Source organism: Centroberyx affinis, unplaced genomic scaffold (assembly GCF_046629955.1).
Source record: "Centroberyx affinis isolate AG114_WGS23_722 - 3 ecotype Tasmania unplaced genomic scaffold, CSIRO-AGI_Caff_v1 ptg001791l_1, whole genome shotgun sequence".
NCBI classification, from domain to species: domain Eukaryota; kingdom Metazoa; phylum Chordata; class Actinopteri; order Beryciformes; family Berycidae; genus Centroberyx; species Centroberyx affinis.
In genome coordinates this window covers 123321-136683 of record NW_027280181.1, presented here as the reverse complement: position 1 = coordinate 136683, position 13363 = coordinate 123321, and the positions used below count along the sequence as shown (strand labels likewise).

The 13363-nt window shown below is 42.5% G+C and overlaps 1 protein-coding gene across 1 annotated transcript; it reads left to right on the top strand.

The window, feature by feature from the left end:
• Positions 1-33: 33 nt before the first annotated feature.
• Positions 34-11455, top strand: slc38a2 (solute carrier family 38 member 2). Its single transcript, XM_071529448.1, has 11 exons — positions 34-120; positions 597-672; positions 2633-2715; positions 3012-3070; positions 3790-3957; positions 5229-5308; positions 5772-5872; positions 7687-7811; positions 8199-8343; positions 8459-8556; positions 9457-11455. Exons 1-11 carry the CDS (start codon positions 69-71, stop codon positions 9571-9573), a joined length of 1104 nt encoding a protein of 367 aa, XP_071385549.1. The 5' UTR covers positions 34-68; the 3' UTR covers positions 9574-11455.
• The last annotated feature ends 1908 nt before the right edge of the window (positions 11456-13363 follow it).

Below are 13363 nucleotides of genomic sequence, written 5' to 3'. Positions count from 1 at the left end.
CTAATCTGTAATCTTTCCGGTTCAAAGGGTCACTGGTTTACGAGCAGCTGGGTTACAAAGCCTTCGGGATGCCGGGGAAACTCGCCGCCTCCTGCTCCATCACCATGCAGAACATCGGAGGTGAGGAAACCCCCAGAATTTCTTTCAGATCGGGCCAAAAAAAAAAAACGCCAAGAAAATGCCTTTCAAGTCGGCTCCAAAGCCTAGTTTTCTTATTTTCTACCCGCCTCTGTGTGAGAGTTACGTAACCGTGATTGAACTACTTTTCTAAATTTGTGGGCCGGTGTTTATTCCTCGAGCTGAAGAGCGTCCCTCTGTGTCTAAACTGGAGTGGATGAGGGGGAAAAAAAAAAAAGAAAGAAGGAAAACAGAAATCTTGGCTGAAGTGTGTTGTTGGAACGTAGCTTCCAGTAAAAACCTTGAGTCATTCTACAAGCTTGTGCAGAAACTTTTTTTTTTTTTCCTTGGAATAACTCGCCAAATATTAGACCTCGCTATTTCTGTCCTGTTCTCGCCGAGCTGCTTTTTTTTTTCATGGCTTTGAGAAAGTCATATAGACAGAAGTTTAAATATACCGACTTGTTTTATCTTTACAGCCATGTCAAGCTACCTCTACATCGTCAAGTACGAGCTGCCCATCGTCATCCAGGCCTTTCTGGGAGCCAGCAACGGGTAAGGGACTAGATCTTCTGTTCGGCTTCTGGTCTGAGCTGAGAAAAATGGACCAAAAAAAAGTCTAGAAAAGTCTGGAAAATGTGTTTGGGCATTTCCAGGTTTGGAAGAGTCTGGGACAAAAAAAGTTGAGAAAATGTATGAAGCAAAGGTTGTTTTGTATACATTTCATTTCACGTTCACATATCTCCAGCTATAGAGTGATATTATTATCAGGATGCATCATTTTAAACACCAGTGTTGGGGGTGTTGGAGTACTCAGATTACTTTTTTGCAGTACCAAGTAACTTAACGTGTTATATTTGCAATTCTTGTAATTATTAGTTAGTTATTAGTAGTTATTAGTTACTTTTTCAAAAACGGAACAGATTTCCATGAAACCTGGTGGACAGATCGGCTTCAGGCCAAGGAACAATTGATTTTGGCGTTGATCCTGATTTCTTGTTTTAGCCGTTACTACAAAACTAACAGAGACAGAGACCCGTTGTCCAGAGGATGTTTGCAGGGTCGAGAAAAATCAATTTAACTTAAAACTGAAGAGATAGGAGTGATGAGTTTGGGTGTAACGGCAAGCTGAAGAGCCCAGAAGACTTTCCCCGACACTGCTGAACACAAATCCAGTTTAGAAACGGAGGTGTGGAAACAGAGAGAGAGAGAGAGAGAGAGAGAGAGAGAGAGAGAGAGAGAGAGAGAGAGAGAGAGAGAGAGTCTGGCAGAGTCACTTGAGGTGAAGTGGCACATCAGGCAAAATGGCTGCCGCTTGTTTTTCAAGTGCCGAGCGTCGGGGAAGGTGAAGCGGCGTCTTTGTCCCTCTGGTGGAAGAGAGGAGGGATGCTGGGGGGGATGAGGGGGGGGGGGGGAGGGGGGGGGGATGGGGGGGTTTGAGGGGACAGTTTCTCCGTTCAAAGAGCCCTTTTAGAAGAAGAAGTGGTGCCGCATCGAGACGGAGCGCGGGATGAGCTCACTGTTTGAAACATTGATGTGGTTTTGGGCCTCGGGAGCCGCTTCACAGACCGGTTTCTGTCAGATTATAAAACACAGACCGGTTTCTGTCAGATTATAAAACACAGACCGGTTTCTGTCAGATTATAAAACACCGACTGCAAGGGAAGTGTCAGACCGGGAGCTGGAAGCAGCCGCTACCCCGGTGTAACGACAGATATTGACGATGCAAAGGAATTGTGATGAATTTTTGACAGAAAGACGACTTAATGTGCATTTCTGGAGCTAATTTGTTCCCATAGGTTGTGGATTACTTGAACAGTTTGTTCAGTTTGGATAATGATGCATGTATGTACCATAAAAGATAGATCGATGGATTCATACATGTATAGACTGAGGTTATTATTGTAAAATAAAACTAAAAAATTTGGTGTTAAAAAGCGTTAAGTCGTAAACTGAAATACACACAAAAACGATCTTGTCTACAACTAACTAAACCAAAATAAAAACATAAAACATACGTCAAATGTTTTTTTTGTTTTAGTCTTTTTGTTTATGTTCAGGGTAAAAAAAGAGGAAACATTTTGTGTGGAGATTTTTAAATCAAAACTAAACTAAAACTATCAAAGCCGCACTGAAAACTGAGTAAAAAAATAAACCGAAATTGACATAAAAAAAACTATTAAAAAATCCCAAACTGTAAAAACCCTGGTACAGACAGAGAGATCGATGGATTACAAAGATGAAAAACTGCAAAAATGAATTGCGATGAATATGAAATGATGAGTGATGATCAGTTACAGGAAAACCAATCAAAGTGATTCATGGCAAATCTTTTAATTACATATTTAAGATTTCATTAGACAGTGACAGATTATAAAACACTAAATCATGTGAGCTTATACAGAGGAACTGCAAGAGTATTGAAGGAGGGAGACTTGGCACTTATTATTATTATTATTATTATTACTATTATTAGCATCACTGACATTTTTTCTTCCGTCTCACTGTGTTTCAGAGAATGGTACGCTAATGGAGATTATCTGGTGCTGCTGGTGTCTGTCATCATTATCCTGCCGCTCTCACTCCTCAGGAACCTTGGTAAGCAGAGAGTGTGTGTGTGTGTGTGTGTGTTGTGAAATCAGATGCTTGTGTAAATACTTGCGCAGGGGAGAGGCAGTGGGGTTGGTGACGCACTTGCATGTGCGCAAGAGTTGTAAATCTTGAAACACTCCCTCCACCTCGCCGTGAAGTGATAAAACTTCTTTTAAAAAAAAAAAAAAAAAGTGCATTTCAAAGCTTCAAAATAAAAGCCCCCTCGTAAACACACACCGCTCACGTTTTAACATTTCGGGTCATAACATGTGTTGGTTTTTTTTGTTGCTTTTCCCCCTCAGGTTACCTGGGTTACACTAGTGGTTTCTCCCTGCTCTGCATGGTGTTTTTCCTGATTGTGGTGAGTAAAACCTCTCCTCCCCTTCCTCATTCCACACACACACACACACACACACACACACACACTCTCTCTCTCTCTCCCTTGTGTTGTGTGTTTCCGTCTCGTGTTTCCATGGCGAAACAGCAGCCCCAAGTGCCACACGAGCTCGCTTGTGTGTGTCAGGAAACAAATCTCAGTTTTTCCATGAAATCTCCAACTTCCCACCTTTCCACACACACAAACAACATATTTACTGGAAAATAGGTTTAAGTTGTGTAATATGGCATTGATCAAAAAAAGGTAATAGTGAAACTGAATTTTGGCGTCCCGTTTGGCGTCTCTTCATGCCAGATGTGGAACACTGACTGCGAATAACAGATGGACTCATGAAGCTCAAACCAGATTTGTAAGCACTTCAAGTCCCAGAAACGGATGAAACAGAAGCTCACCTGGAATAAAATATGAATTTGATTATGACTCACAAAATACATTCAACTCAAAACATGTCTTTCCCACCCGTATTTCCTGTCTGTCTCTACTGTGTTTTATCGAATTATTAGATTCTAACAAAAAAAGAAATCCAACAACACAAAGGAAGAAATCCAAAAGAGGCAGAAAAAGGACTGACGTTTATTTATATAAGGTGCAAAAGTGGAAAAATAAACTGACTTTTCCAGCCATCTCTCACCTGCTCTAGAATCTAATAAAAACAAAAACAAATCCTACTCTCGGTCCTCCAGGTGATCTACAAGAAGTTCCAGATCCCGTGTCCTCTGCCGGAAGACTTCGACTCTCTGAACGAGACCATGAGCAAAGTCCTGAACGCCACCGCCGCCCACCTCAACACCACGGCCGTGGACTACAGCGATGACGTCTGCACGCCAAAATACTTCGTCTTCAACTCTCAGGTATAAACATCTCAAAAACAAAAAGGCTAAAAAAAAATCCAGTGAATTGATGAGTTTGTTCCTCCGAAAAAAAAACCCTAATCGTTTGAATATCGGTAAACTTTGAAGGTTCCAGTCTGCTGTCTTTTTGTCGGGACTCTGGTCACACACACACACACACACACACACACACACACACACACACACACACACTCTCCCTTGTCGTTTCCATGGTGAACAGCATGGCACACGACACACGACTTTGCTTGTTTCGTTCTGAGTCTGAACAAATCTCAAGTATTTCCATGAAATCTGCGACTTCCCACCTTTCCACACAGAACAGAGGGATTTATTTACTGGAAAAAAAATAGACTCATTTTGTGTCATAGGAACGCTGGCACACATCAAAATAGTAAGAGTGAAACTAAGATTTGGCGGCACGTTTGGCGTCTCTTGATGCCACATGTGGGACACTGACTGAGAGAATAACAGATGGACTCAGTCACAAAGCTCAAACTACACTTCTAAGCACTTTAAGTCCCAGAAAAACGCAGCGGTTGCCTTCCTCTCCTTTAAAAAAGTACCAACATTTGTCTTCATTTTGTGCCGTCAAGCCATTTTACTTTTCTCAAACAGTGGATATTTCCCTTTGCAATTAAACCCCTCAGTTGTTTCCACTGTAATAGACTCAACAGACTCACAATTTGACCTTTTTATAAGTTATCAATGAGACAAATATCTCTATAATGCAGAGGATTTTGTGTCATTTTAGAGAAGGCGGCACTTTTTTCACACTGTGGATTTAAACTCCTCAGTTGTTTTCTCTGTAATAGACTTTATCTTTATCTTTTGTAATTTGTCAACGTGACAGATATCTCTATAATACAGGGGATTTAATCTGTGGAAGTGTCAACCGAAAGCTTCAGTTTCCTTTAAAAAGTACCAGAACTTCTTTTAATTTCGTGCATTTTGTGTCATTTTAGAGAAGGTGGCACTTTTTTCACACTGTGGATTTAAACTCAGTTGTTTTCACTGTAATAGACTTTCTTCATTCTTTATCTTTTGTAATTTATCAATGTGACAGATATCTCTACAATACAGAGGATTTAATCTGTGGAAGTGTCAACCAAAAGCTTCAGTTTCCTTTAAAAAGTACCAGACTGTGTTAGTGGAGTGAACCTGTGGAGTTGTTGTGACTGTATGAGACTTATCTCAGTGACAATACGACCCTTTGTCACCAGTCTGTCTGGGTGTGAACCAGCTGCTGAACACTGTGGCTTGTTTTGTTTCAGACCGTCTACGCCGTTCCCATCCTGACCTTCGCCTTCGTCTGCCACCCCGCCATCCTGCCCATGTACGAGGAGCTGAAAGAGTGAGTCTTCACACACACACACACACACACACTCTTGTCCTAACCTAAACCTTAGTGTTAACCCTTAAACTTAAACTAAACTTAATTATAATTTAATTTTAACCCTATGCCCAAGCCCTAACCCTGAACTAATCCCTTGAAGAAGTGACGACCAAAAAACGTCCAAAAGTCTAAAACTCAAACTGGTTCTCACAAGGATAGCAAAACAGGAACACACACACACACACACACACACACACACACACACACACACACACACACAAATGTGCACAGGTGCTTTTCTTATCACCGTTCCCAAGTGTGGTTTTTTTAGGAATGGGACAACATGTTACTACTCTTAGATAATTCAAGAACTTCCCTCATCGATATGAAAGAGCAAAGATTATTCTGGTGTTGTGTCTAAATTAACATATCCCCCCCCCCCCCCCCCCTCCTCTCCCCCCCCCCCCCCCCCCCCCAACAGCCGTTCCCGTAAGAAGATGCAGGGCGTGGCCAACGTTTCCTTCCTGGCAATGTTCATCATGTACCTGCTGGCCGCTCTCTTCGGATATTTGACTTTCAACGGTGAGTTTCTAAAAAAAAAAAAAAAAAATCTGCCACTTATGCCTGAATATCGACACACAGGCGGGGGTATTTTATGACATATGTGTAATTTTTTAGTTTTACGCTTTTCGGCATTTAGCTGATGCTCTAATTGAGAGTGTAGAACAAAAAAAATCCCAGATAAAGATATAAGACAAAGTGAGAAGAGATGTGGAAAAGAAAAGAATAAAAGCAGAGAGAAGTATATTCCTCACAAGGATCATTAAAGTTTCTTCTTATATGACGATAAATCGAGGAGGAGGAGGATATGAAACGGCGATGTAGATTTCCATGCATTACCACACACACACACACACACACACACTGCAGACTCTAGCTGTGCACAGACTATTTCGGCTGCTTCAAAAGTGGAGTGACGCCGCATCAGAAATTGCCCAAACCTCCGAGAGGCAGCGGATAAGGAACAGGAGCAAACAGGGAACTGGAGAACAACCAACAGAGCGGGTTACAGCCGGTCACTGGCCGGCCCTGAAACGGCCCGATTGGACATTTCAGTGCAGACAAAACACACACAGCGTGGAGGAAGTATCCGGAGGCGGGGTCCAAACCAAACAGAGGATATCAGTGAGTCCAGGAGACGTGGGACAAAACGCGTGGGGAGGGGGACGGGGACGAGGACGTGGGACTCGGGACTCGGGCCTGTTATGTAAGGCTGCGGAAAAAAGCCCTCCCTCCCCCCCGTGCAGCTGGTGCCGGTGTTTGTCATGGCAGGAACATCGGTGTGTGTTCCTGGAACGTGAAACCAGTTGTGCAAGACCAAGACTTCCTCACCCACCGTGACCGGGGCAGAACGCAACGCCAAGTCAAGTGTGAGGGAGTGAGGGAGGGGGAGGGGGGGAAACAGATTAGAAATTCTGCATAGTTTCACTTTGAGTCAAGTCGCACGTGGAAATGCATCTCGCCGTTTGTTTTAGCGCGCTTGGAGGAGCAGAGGGGTGGGGTTTGACACCTTAGAAGAGATAGTAGTGAGTGCCGGGAAAGTTCAGGAAAGTATCTGCGGGTGGTTTTTCCCGTCAACCGTGTGGGAAAGAAGCGTGCTGCAACAGTGGGATTCGTGTATGAGGAAACGCTTAGGCAAAAAACCCCAAAAAAAACCAGCAAATCCAGTATGACTACGCAGAAAAAGAGTGAGGTAGCACATGCAAAATTTTTTGGGAGAAAAATGACTCGATACAAAACATTTCACATGCTAGGAAGCACTAAAGCGTTTCGGCGAGTTTTGACACGTCAGATAATGTTAGACAGGCTTTCAATCGCAGAAAAGCAGATTAAATTAATTATTCATGAGGTTGCACATCTAAAATTTTTAGGAAAAACGCACACCACAAAACACATGAGCATTTCTGTAAGTTTCGTTTAATTCACACTGATGAAGGCCTTTATTTTCTTGCCAAAAAGCATTAGTTCATAGCGTGTGCCCCAATAAATATGCAAAAAGTGAATATTGTATAGAGTATTTTTTTTAGCTCAAAATTGTGGTTGTGCTTCCTCGCTCTTTTTTGAGTCGTTGCATTGCACTGAGTCTACTTTTCTGTGATCGCCTGATGTTGTCTGAAATGTGCTGATGCGGCAAACCGGTAAAAAAAAGAGTCGTCCAAGTTGGCATTTGCATGCGATAAAACATTCACCATTTGTGAAATCTGACCCAGATCCCATCAAAGCATTTCGTAATACTGCTGAATCCAGCTGTGTGCTGTCGGTCTGAAGGTCTCTCTCTCTCTCTCCCCCTCTCTCTCTCTCTCTGTGTGTCTCTCTCTCTCTCTCTCTCTCTACAGTACATGTGGAGCCCGAGCTGCTGCACACTTACTCCAAAGTCTACAAGTTCGATGTGATCCTGCTGATCGTGCGCCTGGCTGTGCTGACCGCCGTCACCCTCACCGTGCCCGTGGTGCTCTTCCCCGTAAGTGACTAAAGAAACTGAAGTGAAGCTCAGATCTGTTCTCAGTTATGACTATGAATAAGATTTGGGGTCGTGTATAATAGCGTTATAATATTGATATAAGTAGTATCGGGGCAGTAGGATGGATCTGTAGGTGACCTCTGACCTCCCCATGGGGCAGATTGTAGTTTTAGTTATACAGACGTTTCTCAGAGGCAGAAATAATCCGATTGGTTGAGTTAAAAACCTCAGTGGGCGGAGCCAAAGAAGCCTGAGAAATGTTGAAAACACTTAATATGTAAGCAAAAAGAGAAGCAAGGGCCAAGCGGAAAAAAACGTTATAAACTGGTCCTAACCTTCCTCTCTCTCTCTCTCTCTCTCTCTCTCTCTCTCTCTCTCTCCCTGTAGATCCGTACCTCGGTCAACCAGCTCCTGTGTGCCTCTAAGGAGTTCAGCTGGATCCGCCACACCATCATCACCGTGGTTCTGCTGGCCAGCACCAACGCTCTGGTCATCTTCGTTCCCACCATCAGGGACATCTTTGGCTTCATCGGTGAGTAGTGTGTGTGTGTGTGTGTGTGTGTAGAGTAGGATTTAGAAAACGTCATTAAAAAGTGTCACAAACAGTAATATTGGTGACTAAAATGCGACGTCCCCTCCTGGTCCAGGTGCCTCTGCTGCTGCCATGCTCATCTTCATCCTGCCCTCCGCTTTCTACATCAAACTGGTCAAGAAGGAGTCCATGAAGTCTGTGCAAAAGATCGGGGTAAGGAGTCAGTTATAATACCCACAGTGCTTTCCTTTCATTCAATTTTACATTAAATACATGCAGCTACATACAGTATGTCTGTAAGGGGTTGAAGGACTGATTGAAGGATAATGCAGTGAATTTACATAGCTTTCCTTATTTCCATCTCGGCTCTTTGAATTGGCTGCCATGTAAATCCACACTATCTTACACGATACAGTATATTAGATAGTGGACAGAACCGGTTTCTCATGTCGACAGGAGCTTTGTAGTTGTCGCTGGAAATTTACTAGAAACCACAACTGGCACCATCATGGAGGTCCAACTGCTGGATAAATAACATCTAAATATAACAACTAGCCTAGAAAAAGGAAAAGTCTGTAATGTTTACTTTACAGTTTAGTAAAACTGAATAGTCTGATAAAGTGGATTTGTTCCCAAATTTAGGTTACAAAACACTCTGAGTTGTAGCTTCACAAGAGTTAGATTAGTTAACCAAAACAAACTTGGTTTTTAACTTTGTTTGCTAGCTAACTAGCCAGCAGGCTAATTTAGCACAGTAACCGATGTTAATGTTAACGCGCTAACACTAGCTCCTACTAGATACGTTAGCTAGTATGCTAATCAACAAGACAGTGTTGGTTAGCTAGCTAACAAGCTGACATTATCTAAACACTAAATCAATCAGATGGATCAGTGATGAAATGATCAGTTCAGTCAGAAACAGACTAACCGCTAATTAACCGCCCCAAGTCTTTAGTTTAGAAACCATTATTGCCCAAAAGCTGTGGACCTCCAACATGGCCGCCAGAGGAGGCGTTCCATCATGTGAAAGCTCTTGACAGAAGCTTATTGGAATCCGTATACGTCACTTCGGATAAGAACGTCAGTTTAAATGTACATTTCGTTCCCCTCCAGGCCACCATCTTCCTCATCTGCGGCTTCATTGTGATGATCGGCAGCATGAGCCTCATCATCCTCGACTGGATCCACAACGCCACGGCCAAACAGGACAGCCACGCCGACGGACACTAAGCTGCCGGAGAGAGAGAGGAGGAGGAGGAGGAGGAGGAGAGAGAGGGAGGGGGGCGTTGGACTGCTACGACTGCGCAACCAATGAAGACTGAAGTTATTGTAAAAGAAGAAAAACACAAAAAACTCACTTGATGCTCGGCTTCGACCCCTGAGCGACAGACCATGCCATTCCAAGAGAATGTATCCGAACTTTGTACAGTATGCTGTTAGGCCACAAAGATGGTATTCTACTTGTTTTGCTCTTTTTATCGTTACTTTTTTTGTTGTCGTTTTTTGCTCGTTCTTTTTTTTTTATTTTTTATTTTTTTAACGTTTTTTTGTAGTTATGGTACAGCTGAAAAACAAACATTTGAAGGTGCCTCAAACAGGGATGAGTTAGTCGTAGAGTTCGAAAACAGCAGCTTACACTCAGGTACGATGTGTGTGCGTGTGTGTGTGGCTGCAGCGACAACAACAACAACAACAACAACAACAACTAAAATCCGTACGCAAACTTGAACCTCCTGGAAAGAAAAAAAAGATCGACTTAAAAGAGGCAGCAGACTTGAAAAGTAGATTCTCCTCAAGGACAATTAAGTTCCTTCCAACATTTTTGTTTCTTTTTTTTTTTTTTTACTTTGCCAAAAAAAAAAAAAAAAAACACGTATTTGTAAAACGTCTTTGTATATTGAAAAAGCACTTACTGTTCAGCACACTCGTGAAAAAAGACGGTCAGTTTCACGGGCCGGGCCGACTAGACCGACTAGAACGACTAGACCGCCTATTCAGTATTCGTACCAAGGCTCTGTGACCTTGCTTATAGTGTCAGCTTTACTTGTAAAACTTATAGTGTAAGTGGACGAACCTGCCTTCTCGAACCCGACACTGGGAGCTGCAGAACATCTCATGAGAGGACTCTTTAAAAAAAAAAAACTGTATTTACTCTTTATAACCTACTGAAGATCTCGTTGGATCGGTGCGCGCAGCGACGACACTACTGCTTAGAGACCGGGAGGCTCCGCCCCCCTGACGACGGGGGGCGGGGGGGGGGTACGTTCCATTTCTTTTCTTTATGGGAGAATACTTTGAATTTGACCACATGCAGTGGTTGTAATGTACCTGTTAAACTTGCAAAAAGAAAGACAAAACAAAAAAAACAAAAAAAACAAAAAAAAAAGTCAGGTGTACTCTTTAACACCGAGGCCGCACACAACCAAACATGTCGACGAAGAAAAAGCTTAGGAGAGTCTGTCACAGTTTGAGTGTTTTTTGCGCAGTTTTGTGCTTTATAAATGTTCCACGAAGAAGAACTTGAACGCCCGGCGGGACGAGCCTCCCGCCGGGACACAGCCTGTCCCGTGACGGTGCACTGTGCTTCCAACACTAACTTAACACATCATCCAAACTGTTCTTGTCCAGCGACTATTTATGGAAGACCGTGAAATCAATGTAATTTAATCTATTTTACTATATTTATATAATATTGTATGTACATATATGTATATATCTGTTGTATATACGCTTTGTTTTTGTTTGGATTCTTTTTTTTGGCAATTTGACGCATTGGAGCTGTAAAAAACAAAACAAGCTGGTGAATTTCTGTCTGTTATTGATTTTACCCCGATACCACAGAGCTCGGAGCGTTCGTCTGACAGATCGGCCGAGTCGTCCCGCCGAGTCGATCCTGCGACCGACTCGGCGGCAGAAACGCGCCCGGTTTTCCTGAACGTGACCCGCATCGACAAAATGTTATTTACGCACATGTTGGTTGGAGAGTATGTCAGCCATCTCATGACCTCAGGAGCAAAGAGGGCATCGCCCACCAGTGTTACACTCTTGTTTCAATGAAACACTATGTATATCCTGTAATTATTGTCCAATTAAAATCAAAGATAATCTCTGAGCCGGGCCTGCTGGTGTTTTTGTGTCCTGTGTCAGTTTCCTTGGGGGCAGATCAGGGATTTATGAAAAGAGGAAGATGCTGAAGCAAATGATCTCCTGGGGAACTTAGCAGACATTTTGAATTTCATTAAATAACAAATACTGAAATCAGATAAGGTGGCAACGACTGCAGAAATCCCCCATCATGCATCTGTCCTGCATTAGTACTGTATACAGCAGTAGCTACTAAAGAAAACTATCCATGCTGCATTATTACAGCAGATCTACACACATTAGATACAGTTAATTAGTATTCTAATTTATTACTATGAAACAAAACTCAGCCAGCTAGTTACCAGATCATTCCTTTTGACTTCCAACTGATAAGTGGAAACAAAAATTTATAACCTCCTCCTCTCCTCTCCTTGTCTCCTCTCCTCTCTCCTCCTGTCCTCTCCTTGTCTCCTCTCCTCTCTCCTTGCCTCCTCTCCTCTCTCCTCTCCTTGTCTCCTCTCCTCTCTCCTTGTCTCCTCCTCTCCTCTCCTCCTCTCTCCTTGTCTCCTCTCCTCTCCTTGTCTCCTCTCCTCTCTCCTCCTCTCCTCTTCTCCTTGTCTCCTCTCTCCTCCTCTCCTTGTCTCCTCTCTCCTCTCCTCTCCTCTCTCCTTATATCCTCTCCTCTTCTCCTCTCCTTGTCTCCTCTCCTCTCTCCTCTCCTTTCCTTGTCTCCTCTCCTCTTTTCTCCTCCATGGTGGGAAACACAAACACACAAACCGCTCTCCAATAGTAGTGGGATAAAGAAAAACTAGATTTTTCCTCTTTACTGGAGCAAAAGTGCAGCAGAAGTTCAGCAAAAACAGTAAAAAAAAATGTGACTTCTATCATGGCTACATCTGTATACATACATATATATATCATAAAGATATTTATCCAGTATATGACAGAATGCCTTACCTTCCACACACCAAACACCTGACATGAAGAAAGATGCCTCGCAGGTCCTTTCTCTTAATGACTTGTGTCGGTCATAATTAACGTGTTTCTGCTGATTCCCCAGGAGCCGCTGGCAGGAAAACTCATCAGGCCCGACCGCTGTCTGCACTTCTAATTAATGAAACTGATCCTGAGCGTTTTCCTCTGGGCTCCACAGAGCTTTACACTGGACAAGACTGCCACCTGCTGGGCAGAGTGGGGAAAACCACAGCTCCTTTTTTATCTGTCAAATACAGTTCAACCATCTGACCATCTGAAATCTATAGAATACAAATTTATAGTAAACCTCATTGTCAATACTTTCAGACTGATAAGAAAGAGGGTGTTTTAAATACATGTAAATACTATGTGTGTGTGTGTGTGTGGGTTAAACAAGCTGACTTCTCACATTCAGAACAATAATTTTGAAGGATTTTCCTCAACTCCCTACAGCCAATAATCTGCTAGTATGGCTCTATTTTTTCTGCCTTCTAGTTTTATCACTCTTATTTCCCTTGAATGTGAAGCACTTTGTATCTTTGATTTGAAAAGTGCTGTATAAATAAAGATTATTATTATCTTAATCTGACTAAATCATAATCTGATTAAATTACACATCAAATGACCCTCAGGTGCAGCATATAGATTTACATTTTCCCCATATTGACTGAAACCAAGACAAAATACTAGAAATTTACTACAAAATTCTATAAGATTTTGATTTTATTAACCTCATCATTGCCTAGATGGCAGTGATTTAGATTCTGGTGTCCGGTTGCGTCTTTGCTTGTCATCTTGATTAATGTTGTTGTTTGTGTTTGTTTCTTTATTGTGAGGTGAGATGTGCTTATATGACCCTTGTTTTGTTATTTGTGCTTTTTGTCATCGGAATTTATCACTGATCTTGGGTCAGTGACCTCGTCCTCTTTAATCGTCTCATGTATTTCGATCTGAGAGGATA